This window comes from Danio rerio, chromosome 9, assembly GCF_049306965.1.
Source record: "Danio rerio strain Tuebingen ecotype United States chromosome 9, GRCz12tu, whole genome shotgun sequence".
In the NCBI taxonomy this organism is placed as follows: domain Eukaryota; kingdom Metazoa; phylum Chordata; class Actinopteri; order Cypriniformes; family Danionidae; genus Danio; species Danio rerio.
In genome coordinates, this window is record NC_133184.1 from 42,385,001 (window position 1) to 42,410,912 (window position 25,912).

General features: G+C 33.5%; 1 protein-coding gene across 2 annotated transcripts in view; it reads right to left on the reverse strand.

Moving 5' to 3' along the window:
* Nucleotides 1–25,912, reverse strand: part of bard1 (BRCA1 associated RING domain 1) — a 51,526-nt gene that overhangs the window by 24,352 nt on the left and 1,262 nt on the right. The window contains exons 2-5 of one of the 2 annotated variants that reach the window (XM_021479004.3): nt 19,033–19,166; nt 12,097–13,070; nt 9,186–9,266; nt 5,784–5,956 (exon numbers count right to left, since the gene is read on the reverse strand). In XM_021479004.3, the coding sequence (XP_021334679.1) occupies nt 5,784–5,956; nt 9,186–9,266; nt 12,097–13,038 (1,196 nt within the window). In that variant the 5' untranslated portion in view covers nt 13,039–13,070; nt 19,033–19,166. Of the gene's footprint in view, nt 1–5,783; nt 5,957–7,713; nt 7,804–9,185; nt 9,267–12,096; nt 13,071–19,032; nt 19,167–25,912 lie in introns of those variants that run through there. The other variant, XM_073913003.1, reaches the window with a different exon arrangement.

Genomic DNA, 25,912 nt, shown 5'->3' on the forward strand with positions numbered 1-25,912 from the left:
ACAATCTCGTGAAACTATTCTAAGATACTAAGATAAAATATCATAATATCACATTTTTCCAATATCATGCAACCCTACTTATAACTATCATTATTAAACAGCCATTGCCTTTATAAAATCACCAAATGGACCGTAGTTTCAGCTAAAATCTTCTATATTCAGAGGAAAACAAGGAAATCAGAGCACTGCTATGATTCTGATTATTATTTTTCAAGTGATTGCCTTCGCTTAATCATCATTTGAAGAGACACCCAGAGATGATGAGCAACCTGAAAACTTGCACACAGATGACAACATTAGCTGATTCCATCCAACTTACCAAATGCTAAATTGAAATACCAAGATGCACATAAATTCTGAAAACGCACATTTAAAAAAATGCATGCGCTCAAATTAGCCATGAAAATGGCTAAAGTGCTTCACAAACATGGCAACAATAATAAACAATTAGAGAGACAGGACAATATATGCTGCAGTAAAAATACATTCACTGTATAGTCAATAAGTCCTAAAAAAACGAATTTATATCAATAGGCCAAAGAGAAGTGGTAGATTTTCACTGATAAAAACAAAAAAAACAAAAAAAAATACTTAATGTAGATAAAGCGCCAATTTCTAAAGGTACCGTATTCCAAAGTTTTGGAGCATACACTAAAAAAACTCTGTCTCCTTTTGTTTTTTTAAGTGTGATTTAGGAACTAGCCAGAGATGAGCAGAGGACCTGATGGATCTTTGGGGAGAATAGAAACTTAAAAGTTCAGATACATGTAGAGCCAATCAGGAGAGGCCTGGATGGGAGAAATGTTCTCTCTTTTTTGTCCCATCAAAAAACGGGCTGCTGCATTTTGGACATGAGAGTGATGACTGACTAATGCCAGTGTGTACAGTGCATTACAATAATCAAGCCTAGAAGAGGTAAGACTGAAAACAGTCTCCAAGTCTTTAAAAGAAAGGGCTTTAACTTTCTGAGTTGCTTTAGTTGGAAGAAGCTAAGAACTAAGATGGAAACACATTTATCGAAATTATTTCTTGATGAGCATCAAAAAAAATAATTCTTGCCCCAAGAGATAATAATTGGATAACTAGAATAACCAGTGAACTAATCTAACAAGTTGAACTAATCTAACAAGTTGAAAACTTGATGTCAACTAGATGTCTCTGCTGCTCCGAATGAAAACAGCAATGGCTGGCCACTGCTCCTGGTGTGTGTTAACAACGAGTGTGTGAGTTGCTTTAGATAAAAATCATAATAAAAAATTATTTTATATGCAAATGTTTTAAGTCATGTTGGAATTATGCTCATAAAATTCTCAACTTTGCGTGAAAACATAGCTATTGAGATCAGAACATCTACAGCCATTCCTGTACATGCACTACTATTCTGACAGCAGAATGTAAAGAAAAATGAGTCCAGCACAGATGATGACCAGCCTGAACCTTTACACACTCACACAGACAACATTGCGGGAACTGCATCTGCAGGATGTGTTGAGGCAGGAAGGGAAATGAAAGAAAAAGGCAGACTTCCAAGACCTTCTGACCTTCTGACAGACAATCAAGCCAAGTGTAAAAGCACACTGAAAGAGACACAATGGAGACCTGCATAGCAAAAGAGCCAGAAAGAAAAGGTGTGTTGGAGACAGTTAACAAAACAAATCACTGGCATTAATGGCTGCCAAACAAAAATGGTCAAATTTAAAGGTGCAGAATGCAAGTTTGGCACCCAGTGGTTAAAATAGGTATGGCACACCTGGTTCAAAACAAATGCAAGCACGGGTTGCCAGAATAAAGACACCAACAGCAGTGTGGCTGAATGTTAAGTTTAAAGGCCTATTTAAGGCTGCTAGAAACTGTTTTATGTAAAAGCAACAGCACGCAACAGAATGAATATTTCCCATATTTAAACAGAGATTTTGTTCTAACCAACACCTGAAATGTATATTTTAGTAACGGCTTCAAATTATTGCAGCTGAACAACAGAATAAACTGATACTGATCATCTCAGGTACACCCTTATGTGCTTTATTTAGTGTTCAATGCTCATAATGTGATTTTAATGCCATTTTATCTGACATTTATTGGCATACTACTGAAAGCAGCAGCAGATAGTTCAACTCAGATCTTGAAAATAAACTAAACTATTTGATAGGGAACTTTCAAGGGAAAGCCTACACATATTAGTTATTCAGCATGTACATTTAGGCCCAAACCCAATTCTATTTTTGTACACCTATCCCTTCCCCTTGGCCCTTCAAACAGAACGTGAAGGGGAAGGACTTTAAAATTTACCCTTAATATATGGGACACCACTACAGCAACAGTACATGTCATCATATGTCATGCCTAGCTTTTGCTTCATATGAGATCGACGATGGCAAGTGCTGTAGTTATTCCAGTATTTATTATTATTATTTTTTTTTGGTAATTATTTTTTTGGTATTTATCTTCAGGACTTCTTCACCACTGAAGCCAACAAAATCATGTTATCATAACGATATGATGTGGCAATAAGCTCGTAACTGTACTGTGCATTTACACAGTGCCAATATTCATCTATGTAAACATATGAAAACAGCATTAATATTATACCAGACACTCTAAAAAGCTTGTTCCCAGTCACTAGACGTTTCTGACTTGTGTGATAGGGCCTATCTCATGCAAATATTGCTATATTTATAAGCTATATTCATTTTTTAGATGTAAAGCCACCTTTCCACTGCACAACCGACAGACCGGAAGTCATTCATTTTCAATGGAGAGTAGTCTGGGAGCTGCGAAAAGTTCTGTGCGACAGCCACAAGGGGGCGTGTTCCGACAGTCGTGTCCAAATGTTGTGTGAAGTGGAAAGGCGGCATAAGAGTGTCATTAAATTCAAAATTCAAACTTGACTGCATCTGTGTTTCAGGTTCAGATTTAGAAAGATTAAAATTAAACGCAGTAGAAAGGTTTCTTCAAATTATTATAAAAAAATAATGTCTAAAAAATATCCTGAGCATACAATCTAAGGTCTGAGATACATTATGTTATCAGTATCTGTTTGGTCTCTGTTTATTATACAGAACATTTTTGAAAATGACAATAATTTCCCAGGACAGTTTATGTTTTCTCATATTTTCTACAGTATGTGTTTTCCAGGATTGGGAAATATGTCAGTAAATTTCCTGTTTGATGTTTTACAGTGATAGCTTACTAAAATGCCACCATTAAACGGTAAGAATCTTGCATGAAGCACTGTTTGTTGATGTACTGCGAGTTAGGGCCCATGTAGAGCCTTCAATATCACTCGCTTACAAGGTTCAGTGACACTTAGGATGCTGCCTATGTTGCTAGCTGAAAACTATCATTTAAAACAGAACTACCACCTCTGTCTCGCTTATACCCGCTACCCTCAAGGTCCCTCAAGAAGCAGCTTTTCAGATCTGAAAAGCATTAAAGATTACTGCAGGTACAGCAGGGATGTGCCAGTCAATTCATACAACACATTACGGCGAAGGCTCTGCCCACAGCAGTTCCCTCTATAGCCCCACTGCTCCGCTTCCAGACCGCAAGGAGTGAAAGTGATTGATTATGTCTGACAGGAGTGGATTGCTTCTGTGCGGTGCTTCTATGACAGAGCTGATGCTTCACTTCACCATTGACTAACGAAGCATAAATCTGCTGATGCTTTATGCTCTCCCAATGTACAGCACAGCACTAGTCAATCAATGTACAAAGGGCAGACAGACAAAAAGAGACACCGAGACGCATGCGGAGAACTCTCTGGGATGAGCATTCGCGCATCTGGGTTCACTGCCAATCTTGGGGAAATAGAGTTCATTAAGATAAAGGGCATGTGGGAGGAAGCAAAGAAGAAGTTCCCGAACATTTCTACGGCACGGCGCAGTCACAAGTTAAAAGGTACTGTATGCACACATAAATGACAGAATAAAATATTATAACATAAGTGGCATGAGAAGTTTATATGATGGTCTACCGCGCAAGGGAAGAAATGTGGCAAACATCTTTTTCAATGCGAAGTGTGGTCATACACACAACCAAGTAGGGCTGTGCAATTAATCTAAAATCCGATTTCAATTTCAGCTTCTAACGAATATTCCATTATAAACACGTGAAAGTGACTAAAAGCATGTGCTGTAATGTAACTTTTGCAGCACGGGATGCGCATCATTCATATTTTTAAAAGCGCGAAAGAGCATGTGCTCTTGTGTATGTGGGCGCTATGCCTAGCCTTAGACAGGAGTGTGGTTGTGTGTGTGTGTGTGTGTGTGTGTGTGTGTGTGAGTGTCACATACATCTAACGGCATCTTAATGTGAGCGCTTAAATGGTCAAATACATGCACATTTGCATCAGAACGCGGTGTTTAGTGATTATTCATATTAACCCTCATTTGTGTACTAAACAAACAAGTTGAGAATCAAAAGACATGTTAAAGAGAAACCATATCAGAGCCCAACTATTCTTAAAGTGACAGCGTGCGATATTCCAGCTGCTGTTTTTTATTATAAATCTAACAACAAAAGGACAAAATCACTCACTTTTGACAGAAGAACTAAGTTTTTTTCTTACAGTGAAGATGCTTACAACACAGTTTAAACATAACAGATTTAACAACTCATTTCTAATAACTGATTTATTTTATCTTTGCTATGTTGACAGTACAATTTATTTTACTAGATATTTTTCAAGATACTAGTATTCAGCATTAAGTGACATTCAAAGGCTTAATTAGAGTAAATAGGCAAGTCATTATAAAACAGTAGTTTCTTCTGCAGACAATCAAAAATATATATTGCTTAAGGGGGCTAATAATATTGAGCTATTAAAATAGGTGTCAAAATATTTAAACCTGATTTTATTCTAGCTAAAATAAAACAAATAGGTCTTTCTCCAGAAGAAAAAAAATATTAAACATCATTTGGGAAATTTATATATAAAAATAAATTCACAGAAGGGCGAATAATTTTGACTTCAACTGATAATCGCTTTGAATAATCGTGATTACATTTATGACCAAAATAATCGTGATTTTGATTTTTCCCATAATCCAGCAGCCCTACAACTAATATATAATATATATATTACTATTAAATTATATAAATTATTTAAAAAGTTAAAGCAATGTTGATGTTATGAATGTGTCATTCTTACAAATGTAGACATTTAAAAAAACATATTTAAAAAGTGTGTTATATTGAATTTAATGCTGCTAGTATTCAAATGCAGTTTGTCATAATAATACCAAAGGAGGCATTATTTGTCATAGGTCTTGTATAAGATTAAAATTTAGGATTTTTAAATTAGGAAAAATTTGTTTTCAGTTTTTGAAAGCAGAACAGTACAATTGTTGGTAAACACCATAAACTTTAAATTCAAGCACTTTCAAGGACCTTTTTAAAGGATGTTTAAAGCACTTGAATCCAGGCCTTGAATTTCTATGTCTGGGATTCAAGTACTGTCAAGAAGTTTTGGAACCTTGCTTTAAGTTTTTTTTTTTTTTTTGTATTTAATTTGTTCTAAAAAGGTCTAATAACAATTCTTCCCAGTTTCAAATAAAATAATTCCCATTTAAAGCATTTCTTTTGTATAAAAATGACATAAAAACTATGTTTTAATTTGCAGTGACACAAAATCAGTATTATTAATCAGTATAAAATGTGATGTTAAATCTGAAACTGACACAGTTTCAATTTACTAAAACTTCTATGTTAAGCTGCTTTGACACACTCTGCATTGTAAAAGCGCTAAAAAGATGAACTGAGTTGAACTGATGTCAAATACTCACAGAACACTTTGAGATGCACCTCGTTCCACCAAGAGTTTGACTACTGCTATGTGACCACTCCTGATGGCGTCATGTAGCGGAGAGTCGTTCTGATAGCCGGGTGTGTTCAACAGCGCCCCCTGCTGAAGGAGCTCCTCCACCACTCCTAGGTGACCCACATTGCAGGCCTCGTGCTGCACAAACACATTACAATACATAATTGTCTCAGTAAAAGATTTACAAATCCTCCGACGTATTAAAAGGGATTAAAAGAACAAGGACATTATCATTATTGCAGTTTGAACTCAATACATCCCCTGCATCAACAGTTTGGCATATGGGTCTTTAAGCCAGACCTGTGGAATTAATGACTGCAGCATTACATTCACAGAAATCCATCTTTAAGAAACTTAAAACGTGTTGGGGTTCATTATTCTTCAGCTCTGAAAGGTTCCTCATACAAGATTTATGATTCAACTGTAAAGACTACTCTTCCCAATTCTCAGTAGCCTACTGTAATGTGAATGAATAATGATACATTATTTAAACTGTAAAGTACATTTGTAAAGCACAATTTCAAGGCTAAGGGCACAGAACAAGGGTCACACTTTTTTACTTTTTTTTTTTTTTACTCCACTGAATATTCTGCAATAACTTTACTTTATGAAAGTACATTTCTGTAGTGGTATCGACTGTAGGCTTAGATTTATGGGTAAAGAAAGAGATAAAGAACATTTTCACCAGTGTTTCTTGAGGAAAAGTTTAATGAAAACACAGTTACCTTTTGTCTGTCCACCTGTTTAGTCATCTATGCTAAATCATGCTAATAACACTGTCAAATAATGCTATCAACATTGTAAATCTATCTATCTAGTATCTAACAACATGGTAGAAACAATTCATGTTAGCAAAATTCTTGCCATCCACCCATCCAACATGTTAAAAAATTCACGAAATGCTTGCTAAGCACCCATCCATCTATCTATCTAACAACATGGTAAAAAATTCATGCTAGCGAAGTGCTATCTATCTATCTATCTATCTATCTATCTATCTATCTATCTATCTATACATGTGCAAATAACGTGCAAACGATGTGCTAATATACTTGAAACATGGTAAACATAGACATGCAAATTCATGGTAAGCAAACATTAAAAACATTATTAATGTGAGCATGATTCTAAAACATGTTAGCCATAATAATAAATGCCATAATATTCTATAAAACAAACTTTAATATTGTATGTAATATGCAACGTAATACATCTTTGTAACTGGAAACCTTTGAATACTTGCTTGTCAAAAGTACTTGTTGTACTGTAACCTTGGTTTTTGGGGTAAAAAAAAAAAAGAAACAAAACATTTTCACCAGTGTTTCTTAAGGGGAAAAAAAAGAAAAATATATATATTAATGAAAACACACTGACCTTTTGTCTGTCTGTCTGTCTGTCTGTGTCTATTTAGCTATATATGCTAAATCATGCTAATAGCATCGTCAAATAATGACAATAAACAACATTGTAAAACTTAAACAAATATGTAAAAAAAAAAAATGTGCTTAACATATTAGAAACAAGCCAACCCCACATTACTTAATAGTGTCACAGGTAGGCTGTAATGACTTTTATTTTGGAAAGTTTGTAAGTGCGTTATCCAACACAAACAATTTTCGCTATACACACAACCTAGACACCGCCACACAAAACACCAAATGTACTGTTTGTGTGGCTACTTTATTGTTTTATGTGCTTAGAAATGCTCCCTTTAATTATGCAATCTGTTTGTATATTTTCCATTCCTTATGTAGTTTGAGTTTGTTGAACAATTTATTATTTGATTTAACATTTATAATAAATCATAGCAGACTCTGTGGCAAACATTATAGTTTATTTTTCAAGATTCAAAAAAAAAAAAAAAAAAAAAAAAAAAAAACGTATTTACTACTTACATTCTGGGTCACCTCCAAAACAACCAAACCTGGATGTAGGGACAGCGGCCATTTTAAAGCTTCCATTTCCCCAATGAACAGGGTTCTACCATTTTCATTGACATCATAGGGGATTATTCAAGGAAACAGTAACTTTGGTGTAACATATTTATCAGACAATTTTGTAGCTATTTGTGAGATATATAATTTGTATGTCACTACCATATGTGTTGCGTCTTTGAACATTTTTGCCTGGCTTTGAGTTTTTTATAGTTTTTCATATGGTATGTTCTACAAAAATGGGTGGAGCCAAACTCTATAAAATGGCTGCTGCATGGCGGCCATTTTAGAAAGCCTTTTCCTTGTGAGAAAAGTTGTGCTTGGGCCTGACTATTGGCATAGCCAGCTCACACTGGCTGTATAAATTTTGTATATATTGTTGTAAAAAAAAAAAGTTTAGGTTTTGCTGGGTATCCACAATTAGTTTTGTGCTTTGCACTTAAATAAACACCCTGGACTGTGCTTATCCCTCATCTTTGGTTTGTTACATCTGCACACCATCCTAACATTAAGAATCTGATGATGCTAAACATGTCAACAACATGACAACGCGTGCAAACAACAGGGTAAACAATTCATCTGAGCGAATATCTATCTGTCTATCTATCTATCTATCTATCTATCTATCTATCTGTCTATCTGTCTGTCTGTCTATCTATCTATCTCTCTATCTATTATCTATCTATCTATCTATCTATCTATCTATCTATCTATCTATCTATCTATCTATCTATCTATCTATCTATCTATCTATCTATCTATCTATCTATCTATCTATCTATCTATCTATCTATCTATCTATCTATCTATCTGTCTGTCTGTCTGTCTGTCTATTAATTCATGGTAGGCAGACATTAAAAATGTTGATAATGTGAGCATGATGCTAAAACATGTTAGCCATGTTAATAAATGGCATAATGTTCTATAAAACATAATATAATATTGTATGTAATATGCAACGTAATACATCTTTGTTACTGGAAACCCGTGAATACTTGCTTTGGTCATAATAAAAGTATCTGCTTTACTAAATTTAATATTAGCCTTTCTGTCACTTATGAAATACTGAAAACTCTCAGTAAACTCAGACTTATTTAGGTGGCAAAAGGCGCAAAACTTGCATTATTTCATATTTTATTTTTCCATATCTGGATCCAAAAACATAAATTGCTCTTATGCTTCATCAACCTAATGGACATCAAGAAAGAGAATCAATAAGTACTTTAATACAGCATAAAACTTTTAAAATACAACCACGAACAAGAAGAAGTATTGGTGAAACCTACACGAACCATTAAGAATTGAGCACACAATGTTCCGCTAGGATAACATACATACAAGAAAAAGCTTTCCAACCACTTTCAGCCCAGACAATCTCGAACATGAGAAAAGGCTGTAATGTGTAAAAGATTTATGTTGAACTGTGAGCTCACCAGCGGTGTCCAGCCTGCATTGTCCTTCAGGTTGGGGTCGGCTCCCTGAGCAAGGAGCTTACGGACCCCCTCCACATCACCCTGTACAGAAGAGCCGGGTCAAAAGATCAGCAGCAGATATTGATCAACCAGACTCTAACTCTGACCTAGCATCAATCATTAAGTGGTCAAAGTGACTCGCTGCTGGAATACTAACAAACAACAAGCGCAAATACAAGCAAACCAGTAGAGTGAAAAATAGTGCATTCAAATTGGTCATTAAAGACACACAAACTGATGGAAAGGAGGAGGGAAAATAACATGCAGCTACTGAATATAATTGTGCATGGAATACTGTAGCAAAATCAAGACTTCATTATTTAAAACATGGTGACTTGCTGTATATACTGCAATTGATATCAAGCATGCAAAGCACACAAATATGCATTGGACACAAAACTAATAGAAATGTGCTAGAATAGATGACTACAAATTCACAACACAAGTCAACTGTTTGCACACTTGGTCTGTGCATTGATCCAGAAATGTTTTATCTATTGGGTTTAGGTCATATTTTCTCTTTACGGTTAATTATTAGACAATTTGCTCATTAGGCGATGCGAGTTTGTTTATATAGAGCTTTCCAACAGGAAAGTTATTCGTGATATTAACTAGGACAAATACATTTTTATAGCATTTTTTAATGTTGTTGATTTAAATGCTCATTTTAATTCTCACTACATAAACAAATGGCTACCTAATATACCATATACCTATGATTTCATGTCACGGCCATTAAATGTAATGTTATATGCAAATGTAATGTATTAGAAAATTAGGAAATAAGTAAATAAATAAATAAAATTAGTGATGTAAATATTAGTCATAAATATTCACATCTAAAATTTAAAAAAATTGTGACCTAATATAGTGTATATGTGTATATTATTTATGCTTATTATGTGATAGAAACAAGACTATACAAAACTATTTTGTTACATACAGAAGATATTTACAGTGCATCAGGAAAGTATTCATAGCATTCATTTTTTTTTAGGTTGGATGGGAAACGACAGTGTACAGCCATTTCAGATCTCTTCAGATATGTTCAATAGGGTTTCAGTCTGGGCTCTAGCTGGGCCACTCAAGGAGTTGTTGTGAAGCCACTCAATTGATATTTTGGCAGTGTGCTTTGGGTCATTGTCCTGCTGGAAGATGAACCGTCGGCCCAGTCTGAGGTCAAGAGCACTCTGAAAGCAGGTTTTCATTCAGGATGTCTCTGTACATTGCTGCATTCATCTTTCCTCTATCCTGACTAGTCTTCCAGTTCCTGCTGCTAAAAAACATCCCCACCGCATGATGCTGCCACCCCCATGCTTCACTGTAGGGATAGCATTAGCCTGGTGATGAGTGGTGCCTGTTTTTTTTCCAAACGTAACACCTGGTATTCACTCCAAAGAGTTCAATTTCAGTCTCATCAGACCAGAGAATTTTGTTTCTTATGGTCTAAGAGTTCTTTAGATACCTTTTGGCAAAAACCAGGCAGAGAGTGGCTTCCGTCTGGCCACTCTACCATACAGGCCTGATTGGTGGACTGCTGCACAGATGGTTGTCCTTTTGTAAAGTTCTCCTATCTCCACAGAAAAACGCTGGAGCTCAGACAGAGTGACCATCGAGTTATTGATCACCTCCCTGACTATGGCCCTTCTCCCCGATAACTCAGCTTAGATGGCGAACCAGCTCTAGGAAGAGTTCTGGTGGTTCATAACATCTTCCACTTATGGATGATGAAGGCCACTGTGCTCATTTAAATTTACAGAGCAGCAGACATTATTCTGTAACCTTCCCCAGTTTTGTGCCTCGAGAAAATCCTTTTACGGAGGTCTACAGACAATTCCTTTGTCCTCATGCTTGGTTTGTGCTTTGACATGCACTGTCAACCCTGGGACCTTATATAGACAGGTGTATGCCATGTCTAATCAACTGAATTTACCCTAGGTGAACTCCAATTAAGCTGCTGAAACATCTCAAGAGTGATCAGTGGAAACAGAATATACCTGAGCTCAATTTAGAGCTTTATAGCAAAGGCTGTGAATACTGATCTACATGTGATTTTTCAGGGGGGGAGTTTGTTTGTAGATTTTTGAGGAAATAAATGTAATCCATTTTGGAATAAAGCTATAATAAAAAAATGTGAAAAAGTTAAGCACTATGAATACTTTCTGGATGCACTGTAAATGTATATATTATGCGAGTATCATATAATCATATATTTCATATCTAAATAAAAATAAACATTTTCTCAATTGCATGCCTGTGTGTACACATGTATCTGTATAGCATTATAAATAATTATGTCAAACATATAAAAGTACTTAATTTTGTTCAAATAATAATAGATAATTTATCAATTTGAGTTTTTTAAAAAGTGAGCAATGCATTAGATGATAGCATATGTAACATAGATATAAAAATAGGGAAAATGAGCATGCATAAGTATGCAAATATTAAATAGCAACCGACTCTGATAAATTAAAAATCATGAACACAATAAATAATTAAATTAAAAAGAATTATAAAAACATAAGCCTTATAAAAGACTCAGAAATATGAAAGTTAAGTTATTAAGACTTTATATTTAAAAATACAAATAGAAAACAATAAACAATAACAAAAACTATAGCATTATTTCCATGATTCCACACTTGCAATTTGTAAAAAATATATATATACATTATCATATAAACAAAAAACAATTATATGCTATTTAATATGCTATAATATTATCTAAATACAATGACAATGATAAAAAAAAATCATGTCATCAACAGCTGTATAAAAACATGTACACAAATGTATCCATCATTTTATAGAAACTAGCCAAATAAGACAGATGGCAACATGCTAATGCATGGATTAAGTCAGCACAAACCTTTGAAGCAGCTAAGTGCAGTGCTGTTTCTCCTTTATGGTTCCTCTTCATGTAAACGGGACAGGTCTGTTTGTGTCTCACATCTGGAGATTTCTTCAAAACATCATGAGTCCCTAAAGATGACAGCACTGGCTTCTCATTGGTCGGTCTGAAAGTTTTCAGACTCTGAGAGGAGTCTTCAATTAAAGCAGCTCCTTCTCCAGATGATCTCCTCTTTGGTTCTGGAGTAATTCTGGGTTGTTTCGGTAAACTCTCTGAACTGGATCTCTTACGTACTCTAGAAAAAGAAGGCTGAAGAAGCTCATTTTCATTCAGTTCTGGTGAAATTTCAGCAATTGGCTGTTGGTCATGATCTGGTAAACTCAAAGCTGCAGAGTTTTGCTGCTCTGAGTCTTTAAATTCCACGATTTTTTCATGATTAGGAGTGAGATTTCTTTGTTGAGAAGGTTTAAAAGTTTCTTCAGACTGACTGTGAGGGAGGCGGAAGAAAACTCTTTTAGCAGGCTTCCTGTTGTCATCCCCAGAGCTCATTTTCTCATCCTCATCACCGGTTTCGTCTATAGCGTCTACATCAGCTTCTTCTCCAGTGTTCCACTGCTTATTGATCACTTCTAGCTTGAGCTTCTTACGTTCCTGCAATGAACGAATCCATGTTCTGGGCCTTTGAGCGGCTTTAGCTTGCCTGCTGTTTTGGCCGATCCTTTTTTTCTTGGTTTTCTTGTTCATCTTGGCCCGTGGAGGAGTGGAGGGTCCTGACTCCTGAGAGGAGGAGCTGAAGTTGAAGACCGCGAGATCCTCGGAAGAAGGTGACGCAGTGCTTTTCTTTTGTTGGACTCCATTGGGTGTGTTTAACTCAACAGGTCTGTGGATGCAGCAGCGGACTTTGCGACTCTTTGGACTAAACCAGATCCTCATGTTCTTCTTGTTATTAGGGACAAACATTTCCCCCAACTGGGCGGCATCTTTGGCCGTGGCTAAAGAAAAAGAATCGCACTGATACATTAGATTTAAAAAAAGTTAACTGACTTAAAAGAGAATTTTTTATTTTTAATGATATCCTTGGATGATTATTCAGAAATTATGTTTGAAAAAAGATCAAATGTAATTATTTTCATATTTATGGGGTGTTAACAGATCACAATAACAACACTAACATATGTATACATGTATGTATATATATATATATATAAATATATATATATATATATATATATATATATATATATATATATATATATATATATATATATATATATATATATGTATGTATGTATGTATGTATGTATGCATGTATGTATATGTATACATGTATGTATATGTATATTTGTATGCATGTAGAAAAATGGGCAATATCACACTTGTAGCAGTACAAAATGGCTGTATATCAGCACTAGTGGGAGGCCACAGAATGAGCGTCTTAGTGTCTCACCAGTGCTGATATACAGCCATATCGCACTGCTACGAGTGTGATATTGCGTTTATACAACAGTTTGATGGCACAATCGTATTTACAGTAGGTGAGAGTTCAAAGTGGCTATTAACGCCGCGGCTTGTACCGCCGCTGTTTGAAATAGGTGCCGCTCTGTTTTTAGTGTATGACCCTAGTTTGTGAATGAGCCGCCAGTATAATAAAGAAAATCAAACACGGAGAGTCTAAAAACCCTTTTGTAATAGGAACTACTTTCTTCCGCCATTCATTTACATTTGCAGCTGATGTCAGAACAGCAGACACCGTTACTAATTCACCAACATCACTTTAGAGCTAGTTTTTGAATGTTTCTCTAGCATAATGTCTAAAGTGATGACAAAGCAGGTGATGTTGCTCACATTTTAAGATTATACGGCTGAACTTGACATGAAATGTCATCCGTCCACAGAGATATTTCTTTACAGTATTACAGTCTACAGTATTTGTCTGTTGCAATCAGGATATCAAATAGTTAACCCCGAAAAAGCAGTATGTTTTAAACGCATCAAATGTTTCTAAAAAAAGGACATTTAAAAAAACAAAAGTAAATGTTTATTTTAAAGAGAATGGGGTTGTGCAATATGACCATACAGTATATCAAAATGGAGCAAATAAAACAGCTATTGTTTCCTATTATGCTCTATTGTTTATTTCATCAGGTACTTTAATACTTTTTATCATTTATAATATAAGCGTAATAATATGTGACATTATAAGGATGCAGATAAAATCTTTAAAGTACAATGTTTAATATTGCATTGTATTTAGTGAAATTTTTATGTTGGACCTGTAATCATTAGTTTTTGAAAAGTGTTTTCATTCATTTATTCATTCATTCATTTTCCTTCGCAATCACTACCAAATTGCTGTTATGTTTGCGATAAGGAAAAATGCTAAACACATGCGGGCATTTCTTCTTTCCTCTGCCAACACAACACACATTCCTGATATGAGAGTCCCATCTCTCACTCAGTACACAACAATTACTGTATATGGTATAATAAATACAGCACTAGAATATATATAAAAGAGAGAGAGATCTACTTAGAATATAACTTACCAGTTAAATAACGATTTGATCAGCTAGAAATTATGCTGTTTTAATCTTCCAAGGGCTTATTATGCAGTCTTTGGTTTGCTCAGTATGGCAAGCTAATGACCACCGACACGATGTCTCTCAGATATTATAAAGATTTAAAATAGGCACTATCCTTATAAATAAACTGCGTAGTTGCAATCTAAACAACTGCATTTTCGACTAAAAAGCCTTAAAATAACATTACGTTGCCCAACAGCAGCAATTTGTCAAACTGTACTGTCCTTTGCTTGTTGCTGTATATGGGTGGAGTAATACACAAAGGTGAAGGGTGAGAAGGCGGTATGAGTGCTGTTACTGGCGTGCGGTATTGTGCCTATTAGCCAATTAGATTCAAGAACTAGTCTATACATAGTTAAAGGGCAAAACTATTAGCCCTTTAAAAAAATATTTTTCAAATAATTCCTATGTGATGTTTAACAAGAAACAGGACATTTTCCCAGTATTTCTAATTATATTTTTGTATTCTGAAGAAAGTGTTATTCAGTATTATTATGTGAAAACTGTTGAACAACATGATATTTTGGCCTTTACCTCATTATTAGCTAGGTGTCGTATTATCTTTTAACAGGAATTCAAAAAAGCCTCCAACTACATCCCAATGGCTTGTGGATACCATGTATTTTCTAAAGTTGGAAAAGGTTAGATGATCATGGAAAACTAATTTCTTTAAAAAGTGGCAATGTTTTATAACTTACTTTAACTCCCTTATCATGTTGCCTTCCATTTAATAGATGCACTCTCCTTCCTTTTTAATTTATTTAAATCATAGTAATTTCATTTTGTTTTTAACTATTATTATCTTATACTTTTTAATTGTAAATATTTACTTTCAACATTGACAATGCATCTGAACATTTGATTGTGATTGTTGAACAACTGTATTCAGTTGGCTGTAATTTTCTGTACTCTTATTACTCTGTTTCCATTTTTCTTTCCTCTTTATTATTTTTATTATTTAGTTATTTTTTGCTTTTTTTACTTTACTTTTGTAAAAAAAAAAAAAAAAAAACAACAAAGATAAAAATATGTAACAATTTGTATTGTAATAGTAAAAAAAACCATTAAACTGTTGGAAAAAAAGACTTTTCTTCATTAAACAACATTTGGGAAAAATTTTTAAATATTTTACAATTTTTTGACCAAATTTTAATCATTTTGACTTCAACCACACAGCATAAATGTTATTTTTTTTAATATTCTAAAAAATGTGCGCATAACTAGGAACATACAGTATTTTGTTATTTCTGCTTTTACACTACAAAATCAGTTTTGCTAAAAAGAGAAAACATTTTTGAAAATATATAACTACTAAACTAGTAATATTCTCATTATATCATCAAATATATTTGTTTAATATTCATGCCATGTCAGCAACAATGGCTATTTTCATGGCAAAAACATTTAATTAATAAACAAATATACAACTAAAAACCACAAACAAATGAATATATAAATTAGATAAGATTATAAAAATCTTGGTTCATTTCATTAAAAACGCTGTCTGCAGTCATTCAAAGCAGGACAGTACAATAGAATGTATTTTACAGTAATAGGAATTTTGCAGAACAAGCACTGAGTGGGGTCTTTACCTTTACACAAAAAGCCATGAGTTAGTCTTGCATGTCCAATACAACATCTAATAAAAATCCCTTGATTAAATCTAGTCTTAAAAGGTCTTAAAAATCTGGGTCACACTTTACAATAAGGTTTCCTTAGTTTGTGTATTTAGTAACATTAACTGATTATGAACAATACTTGTACATAATAAACAACATTTTCATTATCTAACATTAATTAAAATGATCAAATACTGTAATAAATGTATTGTTCATTGTTTATTCATGTTAGTAAATGAATCAACTAACATTAACTAATACAACCTTATTGTAAAGTGTTACCAAAATCTGTTTGAATTTGATTTTAGGTTGCATTTCATACAATTTATCAATATTCTGAAGAAATTTGCTGCTTTTATGTTGACCTTTATTTTTAAAAGACTGCAGCCTTCAATAATCTCTGATGTCCTTATCTGTCACTGATCCCTAACCTTCAAAATGTGCACCTTTAAACAGTGAACAATAAGCTCTGACAACATTAAAGTAGTACCTAATCATCCCCTGCTGACGTTAATCTTATAAGGACGGCGGAGCTAGAGCAAAATATGCTGTGTAAAGGTGTAACGAGCACATTATTGGACAGTTTTATCAGTGTCTCCTGCCTTGCTGTTGTCTTTGATGCTCCAGCATGAGTGAACCAACCTGACCCTCCACCAACTCAATCTCCAGCTCAGCGCTAAACACCCTGACCTGCGGCCACAGACCAGTCTGTCGGGCGCACATCTCTCTGCCATCGGCTACAGTCAGCAGCTCAGAGACTCAACTCCAGATACTATGGAATATTACATTGTGTAATTATAGTCCTTATCAAGCTAAAAGTTCAGTTTTGGGTTTGGGTGTTGAAAAGAGAGAACATCAATTGAAGTTTATAGTGTTGTTCAGTATATTACACTGAAGAGTGGAATGCTACTTTAATGAAATGACTGCAACGAATTACATTTCATAATTTTACAATAGGGTGGCACGGTTGCTAGTGGTTAGCACAGTAGCCGCACAGCATGAAGGTTGTTGGTTCGAGTCCCGGCTTGGCCAGTTGTCATTTCTGTGGATTTTGCAAGCTCTCTCCGTGTTGCCGTGGGTTTTCTCCGGGTGTTCCAGTTTTCCCCACATTTATTTTATACCCTTATATTGTGTGTATGTACGTGCATTTACTAATGTATATACCTGTCCACAACACATTAAACTCTGCCGCCTATTGGTTAAAAATTATAAACCAATAAATCATTAATTTGTTAATTGTTTTCATGATTTTCTAATATTTTAAGTGAAAAAAAATATCAGAAAGGCTTTTGGCCTGTGGACTGCTTTGCCCTTTCTACCTCTAGACTGCTTTACTCATTCTGCCTCTTCACTGCTTTGCTCACTCTGTCTCTGGACTGTTCTGCTCATTCTGCCTCTGGACATTCATTTTGCTTTGGTTTAGTCCCTAATTTATCAGGGGTTTACCACAGCGGAATGAACCCTTTCATCTGCAAACTGGGAAACATCTATACACACTCTTCTATTCACATACACTATGGCCAATTTAGTTTATTCAATTCACCTATAGCGCATCTCTTTGGACTTTGGGGGAAACTGGAGCACCTGGAGGACACCCACACAAACACAGGAAGAACATGCAAACTCCACACAGAAACGCCAACTGACCCAGCCGGGGCTCGAACCAGAACCTTTTTTTGCTGTGAGACGATCGTGCCACCCACTGCGCCAGCGTGAAGCCCTAAAAAGTGTTTTATATTACATAAATATTTATTGTCAGGGAACAGGGAAGACTGGGGTTCTCTCCTGAAACTGCTGCCCTGTGACCCGGCCCAAGATAAGTGGTAGAAAATGAATGAATGAATTTAATCAAACCTTTCCGCTGAAGTTTTAAATAAAGTGATAAAGTCATTGTTTTGTTCGAGTATATACTTTTTAAATGTAAAAAAAAAAAAACATTTTTATGTAGTGAGTAGTTATAAACTTTTAATTGATTGAATTTATAGAAAAGGTACTATAATGCGAGATATCATTATTGGGACATGGGATTATATTTATATCATAATATGACGCCCTAAACAAGTGTAATAATATTTCACAAAACAGAATCCTAATTATTCCAAACTTCACCCGTTACTTCTCTTCATTCATTACTTTTACAGTCTGAAAAAATAGCTTTGTATTTCAATACTTATCAGTGATGAATAGTTCTATTCTGAGCAGCCAATACTGCAGTCTGAGACAAAAGAAAAAAGTAGCTAGAGCTACTATGGAAAATTACATCGCATAATTATAGTCATTATCAGGATCAAAGTTCAGTTGGGGATTTGTGTGTTGAAAAAAGAGTGAACATCAAATGAAGACGTCGATAGTGCTCAGTCCAACACGCTCAGGAATATAATAATATGTTAAAATCTTTAGCACCAAAAAAAAAAAGGAACGTGTGACACTCAACAATGAAGTAAGAATACAAAAAATTCAGCTTTGTATAAATTAGGGAAAAAAGTGTTATTATAGATTTATACAGTTTGTTAATTTAATAATAATGCAATAGAAACATTTAGTTTAAACTGTAAAATTATTGTCACTATTGCTGTTTTATTGTATTTTTCATAAGTACCAAGAGTCTTGGTAAAAGATGACATTTAAAATTCAAAAAAAGAAGTCCAGAACGCTCAGTGGATTACACTGTCATAATATCAGTACAACTATAAGATTATACACTATTTATTTGTAGTGTAGAGTATTTGTATGATATGACAGTCTGTTCTTACTTGAGGAATCTGATAGGTTCAGAAAGGACTCCAGCTTGAAGAAAGACTCTGCTCTGTTTCTGCTGTCTGGAATTATGAAAGTCTTTCACTGGAGCAGGACTGAGGAACTAACTTCACCAGATCCTGCACGAGACCTGTAGGACACACCACATGCGTTTAGATTCAGAACCAGCAATGTGCAAAAGATAAATCATGAATTAATCACATCCAAAATAAAAGCTTGCATTTACATGATCTATATATATATATATATATATATATATATATATATATATATATATATTTATATATATATATATAGATATATAGATATATATATATATATATATATATATATATATATATATATAGATATATATATATATATATATATATATATATATATATAGATATATATATATATAGATATATATATATATATCTATATCTATATATATATATATATATATATATATATCTCTATATATATATATATATATCTATATATCTATATCTATATATATATATATAGATATATATCTATATATCTATATCTATATATATATATATATCTATATCTATATATATATATATATATATATATATATATATATATATATATATATATATATATATATATATATATAGATATATATATATATATATATATATATATATATATATAGATATATATATAGATATATATATATATATATATATATATATATATATATAKAGATATATATATATATATATATATATATATATATATATATATATATATATATATAGATATATATATAGACTACAAAATTAAATCGCAAATCAAATCGAAATTGTAATATCTGTCAAAAAAAAAAACACAATTAGATATTTTTCCCAAATCGCACAGCCCTAGCTTGCACTGAATCACAGTACTAAAGATCCATTTTAAACGGTTCATTTTATTTTCAAGATCTGAGGTGAACTACCCCATTATTAGCATATTAACACTGAATAAATCATAGGAGGTACACCTGAGGTGATCATTGTCAGTTTCAGCTAAAAGAAATAGTAAGAAATAGTGCAATACTCGACACTGGAAGTCAAACTTACATACTGCACCTTTAATTCAGGAACAAAACACTAGTGTTGCTCTGAGATTAATTTTTAGCTCTTCAGAACTATTTTTGTGTCTAAAATATACCTCACCCAATATTACCTTCATGTTTAATGAACAGATGATTAAATCAAACTTCAAAATTTAAAACGCCAGAAAAATAAAGTTGTCACATTGTAGGGCTGGGTCGATAGACAATGCCATCGTCCATCGCCAATAGCCGATAGACATCACAATGCTGAGCCAGCATCATGATCCTCCGCCTCATCCCTGTCACAGCAGCAACCCGCTCACGAAAAATACACACTTAGGCCTCGTTTACACTAATACGTCTGGCATTTTAGAACGAATCCACGCCCACACTGGCATTTCACCTAGCATTTCCCTCCTTCCACACTATATCGCTAACTATACTATAAACACACACCACGTGACCACACACACTCTGTCATGCAATGCAGCGTATGTGCGCATCTGAGCTCCAGTAGTCAGCGGGCAGTCAGTCAGAGAGCAGTGCACGTCAGACAGTTTTTTTAGGGATGTACCGGTGGATCGCATTTCACTATAGTTGTTCATGATATTTAATTAATCTGATCTCTATCTAACGACTCTTTTCATCTTTTAAACCTATCAGGTATAGTGCCACAGCATCAGAACAGAGCTTCAATCTTTCGCTTTCACGCTTGTACTTAGTATATTTAGCGAAATCTCAGATACTGTTGGTTGGTTCCTGTTGGTTGTGCACCTTTTTACCAACCAAGTTTCTCGATGTCATTAAAAAGACACACATCACTCTGCATATTCATGCCTCATGAGTCTCACGGAAAAAGTGATTGACAGGTGTCATTTGTGTGTAACATCTTTATTTATTTATGATTTATGGGTAAAACAAAGACCATGCAGGTCAGGTAGTTGAAACGGTAGGCTACAAACATGAATTTGTTTTAAATTAATTAATTATTTATAAATGATTAATTCAACGCCGCCTACAACGACGATGCCATCGTCCATCGCAATGTTTTACATTAGACATCGTACGATGCCAAAATGGTCGACATCGCCCAACTCTATCACATTGTAATCTTACTATTAGGGATGTCCCGATACAACATTTTATCTTCCGATACAATACCGATATTGCAGCCTTCAGTACGAACCGATACCGATATAAATCCGATATCTGCACAAATCATGAATACTTTACTTTTACCTATTTCGCTGAGTCGAATGTAAGAACGGCAAGATCAAACTGAGAACAAAAGTCAGCAACAGTAAGTATGGAAATAAACTACCAATTTATTAACTACTGGTTGCATAAATGTGAACCTTTTACATAAGAATACATTTAAAGTAATTATAGAATAAATATTAAGACCCTGAAAAATATCTTAATTGAAGAAACAAAATATATATTTTTTGAAGTGCAAAATACCAATAAAAGGTCACTTCAGTTATTTACTTTTTACCATCACCAAATGGTGGAAACAACTGAGAGCAGGAACATAAGAAAAAATATTGTTAACTGATCAACTGCTAAAGGTTGAGTGTCTAAAGTTTCAATTTCACACACAGCTTCTTGGTGAATTTGTGATCCAGTTTCGAGCTGAAAAATATCTTTTACACAGGGGAGCAGAAATCGAGAGTTATTGTTATAACTTATTGTTAAATAAATAAAAATGTGCAGTATTGTTAGTACAAACATTTACATGATCAGATATTTAATCTGTGTTTGTATCATAAGAAGATTATGGCTGTATCAATGTTCCCAAACAAAACATTATTAATTGTATAATAATATATATTTCACATATTCTAATACTTCACAATATTACTGTTTTTACTTGTTTCTTTAAAAAAAAAACAGCTTTCTAAGTATAAGAAACATCTTTCAAATGCTTCACTTTTGCCAACTTTTGACTAGTACTAGTCGTATACATAAAATGTCATCCATAAAAAGATGTTTTTCATTCATAAAACCAATACTTCTTTTAATAAGGTATCTTTTACATTCACTATTGGAAATAACAGCTTTGTAATTCAATATGTATCCCTGATAAAAAGCTCTATTTTGAGCAGCCAATAAAAGACAACAATACCCCATTTTAAAAAAATCATAACAATGTCTTAATTTAGTACTAAAGAACCCTTTGCTATCATCTGTCTGCAGTCAGAAAAAGGGCTGTGCTACATTACTGAAGTGTAGAAACTGCAACACCGTGCCTTTGTTTTTGAGTATTGAGCACGTTTGCATTTCTGAAGTCAAATTCTGGCTTCAAAAAGGCTGTGAAGAAACCGCTTTCTCTAAAGTCTATTGTTCGTTTGAGAGATAAAGCCTAATCGCAATGACTCGCACATATCACTGCCCTGGAAAGAAGAAAGCAAAACAGAATTTAACCAGGACAGAAAGTGAAATGGACGAACACTGCAGAAGACAAGCAGAGTCTCCAGCCTGAGAAACAGAGCTTCACTGACACCCGACTGGCAGCTTCAATCAACAAAAAAACACACCAAACAGCGGTTTCATCTGCAAGACGCTGGCCTTTTAACAAGAGTTTCAAGCGTAAAACCTCTTCTGAAACTGGTGGATGTGAAGAGGAGGGGGGGTAGAAAGGATACCTTAAATGCTTGATGGTGGTAAATGTCTAGAAAAGAGTATTATGGGAAGGTGAATCCAAGTTTGAGAAGTGAAAAGTGCCCTGCCAAACTGAAAACATGATTATGTGAAATAAGAGCACAAAACATGAGATGTAACCTGTATATTGAAGCAAACTGGCTGCTAGAATTAATAATACTTGCATAGTAATTATTTACAGCACTACAAATGTCTTCTCTGAAATCCTGGATTGAGGCAACGCTGGCATACAAAAGCATCAATTAAAAAAATAATAACAATAATAAGACGTTTCTGTGATCTGCAATGATGCAGTAAAATAATGACTGTCAGTTTAATGTGTTTGTTAAGCAGTTTATATTGTAACTGTTTTCATGGACTTTTCTGAAGATCGTGCTGCTATTATTTTATTATTAGTACCTGGGTACTTTTAAAATCATTACACTCATAAAAACTCATTGTTTAAACGAGCAACGCAAAACTCATTATGTTTTATAATATCAGGGCCTCCCACACATGGACTTTACATGGAAGGGCCACCCAGATATTATCGGCTGCCCAAGTATATTTAGTGACACATTTATTTTACTAATATCAACATCCTTTTACACTTTTTGTATCCACTTAATATAACCAAACATCCGCAATCGATTAAGTCCTGGAAAATCGTCTCTCGTTTACCAGCATTTTTCGGACTTAAAAAATTAGTCCGGGCTGGATTTCTAAATCTTCTAAAATGTCCGGAATTTAACTTTTGCTTTCACTTTTTAAAGCTTGTATGCGTTTTTGCGTTACTCTTTTATTAAACACTACTTTCCGCCTGGTTTCAAAGCTGACAGTGCACGCACAGCCACACCACCAAGAGAAAAAGTAAATAATAGATTATTTAATCTAATCGACTCCGAAAAACATTACTATATACTCAAAGAGGACAAAATGACATCTAAACTGGCTGCAAAATATATGTACACCATTAGTGGTTACTCAACACATTCGCTTTATTTAAAAAAAATATATATATATATATATATATATATACTAGTTTTAATCTTGCAATTATGAATTTTTTTGAGATCTTGTCTGTTTTTATTAACTTTTCTGTCATTTATTTATCATTTGCTGTTTATTTTATTAATTTGATGATGTTAATATATTACATAGGCTGTTTTATACTCATATCTAAATACTTTGGCATTCAAATTTGCTTTGAACTTAAAGGGAGAGAAAAGCAGATTTATCTGTCAGTGGCTGCACATTGCTCCTGAATAACAAAAAAGTATTTTTTTTTTTTCCAGTCCTTTTTTAACAACCTTTTTTTATTAATTCAACCCATTAAAAAGAAACAATGTATAATAGTGTCATAATAAATACAATTATTATTAAAAATTACATTTTGTTTTGTTTGTCGCATATAGTAAACTATTTATGTGTAAAAATACATTTGCTAGGGCTGGCCAATTAATCGAAAGTAATCGAAATCAACATTCAGAACCTAATCAATCTAATTTTTCTGGGTCGATCTTTTCAATTACTTTCTCTACCGCAACCATATATTTAATATAACAACAAAAATATTTGAAAAATATGTATAAAGTAATGATGCAATCCATTTAAATCGCTAATTTTAAGTGTAGCAGAATTTAACGGATGTACAAACAATTATCTTTTAAATTATTACACATCTTGATACTTTTTTTTATTAACGTGCATTTTTTTTTATAAATGGGAAAAAAAAGCAATAAAACCAGTGACACTAAGAATCATCATGAGAATCACAATGGTACCCATAAAAAAGTAATACCAGTAAACACTAAAAATATGCTGTAATACAGTGGTTCCCAACCTTTTTCTTTGGGGCCCCCCCTATAAACATATACAAACACTGGAGCCCCCCCACCATATAAATACACACGCATGCACGCACACACATATGTACTGTGTATATATATATATATATATATATATATATATATATATATATATATATATATATATATATATATATATATATATATATATATATATATATATGTATATATATATGTGTGTGTGTGTGTGTGTGTGTGTGTGTGTGTTTGTGTAATATTAATATATAGTAATATGTATAGAAAATATTAATTAATCAGTTTTAACTTGTCTTGGCCTTCAATAAAACCAAAATTTAGGTAGGCTTTGTCATACTGTCTAATCTTTTTCTTCGCCTCTGAAGAATCACTGCATTTACGTTTGTCTGCCATTTTTGTTTTGATTTTGCCTTTACGACACGTTGACAAGCAGATTGCCCGAGTGAGCAAAATTTAAATAATTATTTAGAGTTATTTATTTTAATTATTTTCACTATTATGTTGGAATTTTAAGCATGTGTTTAGATTATTTTTTATTTTTTGGGCTGCTCGATTTTGGGAAAAATCATAATCACGATTATTTTGGTCATAGTTGTAATCACGATTATTCAAAACCATTGCCAGTTAAAGTCAAAATTATTAGCGCTCCTGAGATTTTTTTTTTTTTTTTTATAAATATTTCCCAAATTATGTTTAACAGAGCAAGGAATTTTAACAGTATTTCCTATAATATTTTTCTTCTATTTGTTTTATTTTAGCTAGAATAAAGACAGGTTTAAATATTTTGAAACCAATTTAAGGTCAATATTATTAGCCCCCTTAAGCAATATTTATTTTTGATTGTCTGCAGAATAAACTACTGTCATGCAAAGACTTGCCTAATTACTCTAATTAAGCCTTTGAACTGCACTTTAATCTGAATGCTTGTATTTTGAAAAATATCTAGTAAAATATTATGTGCTGTCATTATAGCAAAGACAAAAAGAAATCAGTAATTAGAAATGAGATATCAAAACTATTATGTTCAGAAATAAGTTAATAAAATATTCTTTCCATGAAACAGAAATTGGGCAGGAAAAGGTTTGCTTATATTCAAGAGGGCTAATAATTCTGACTTCAACTGTATACATACGTTATTTTCCACCCTGCAAAGGAAGGAGAAATAAATACAATAGAATAAAATAAAAATATGAAACAAACTGTGCTTTAAGCATCTTCACTGTAAGAAAAACACTTTAGCTTCAGCATTCCTTCAGTCAAGAGCAGCGAGGGTTTTCTCGTTATGTTTGTTTAATAATGATAAAAACAGGCGGCAGAAGGATTATAGCGCGCTGTATCTTTAATGGT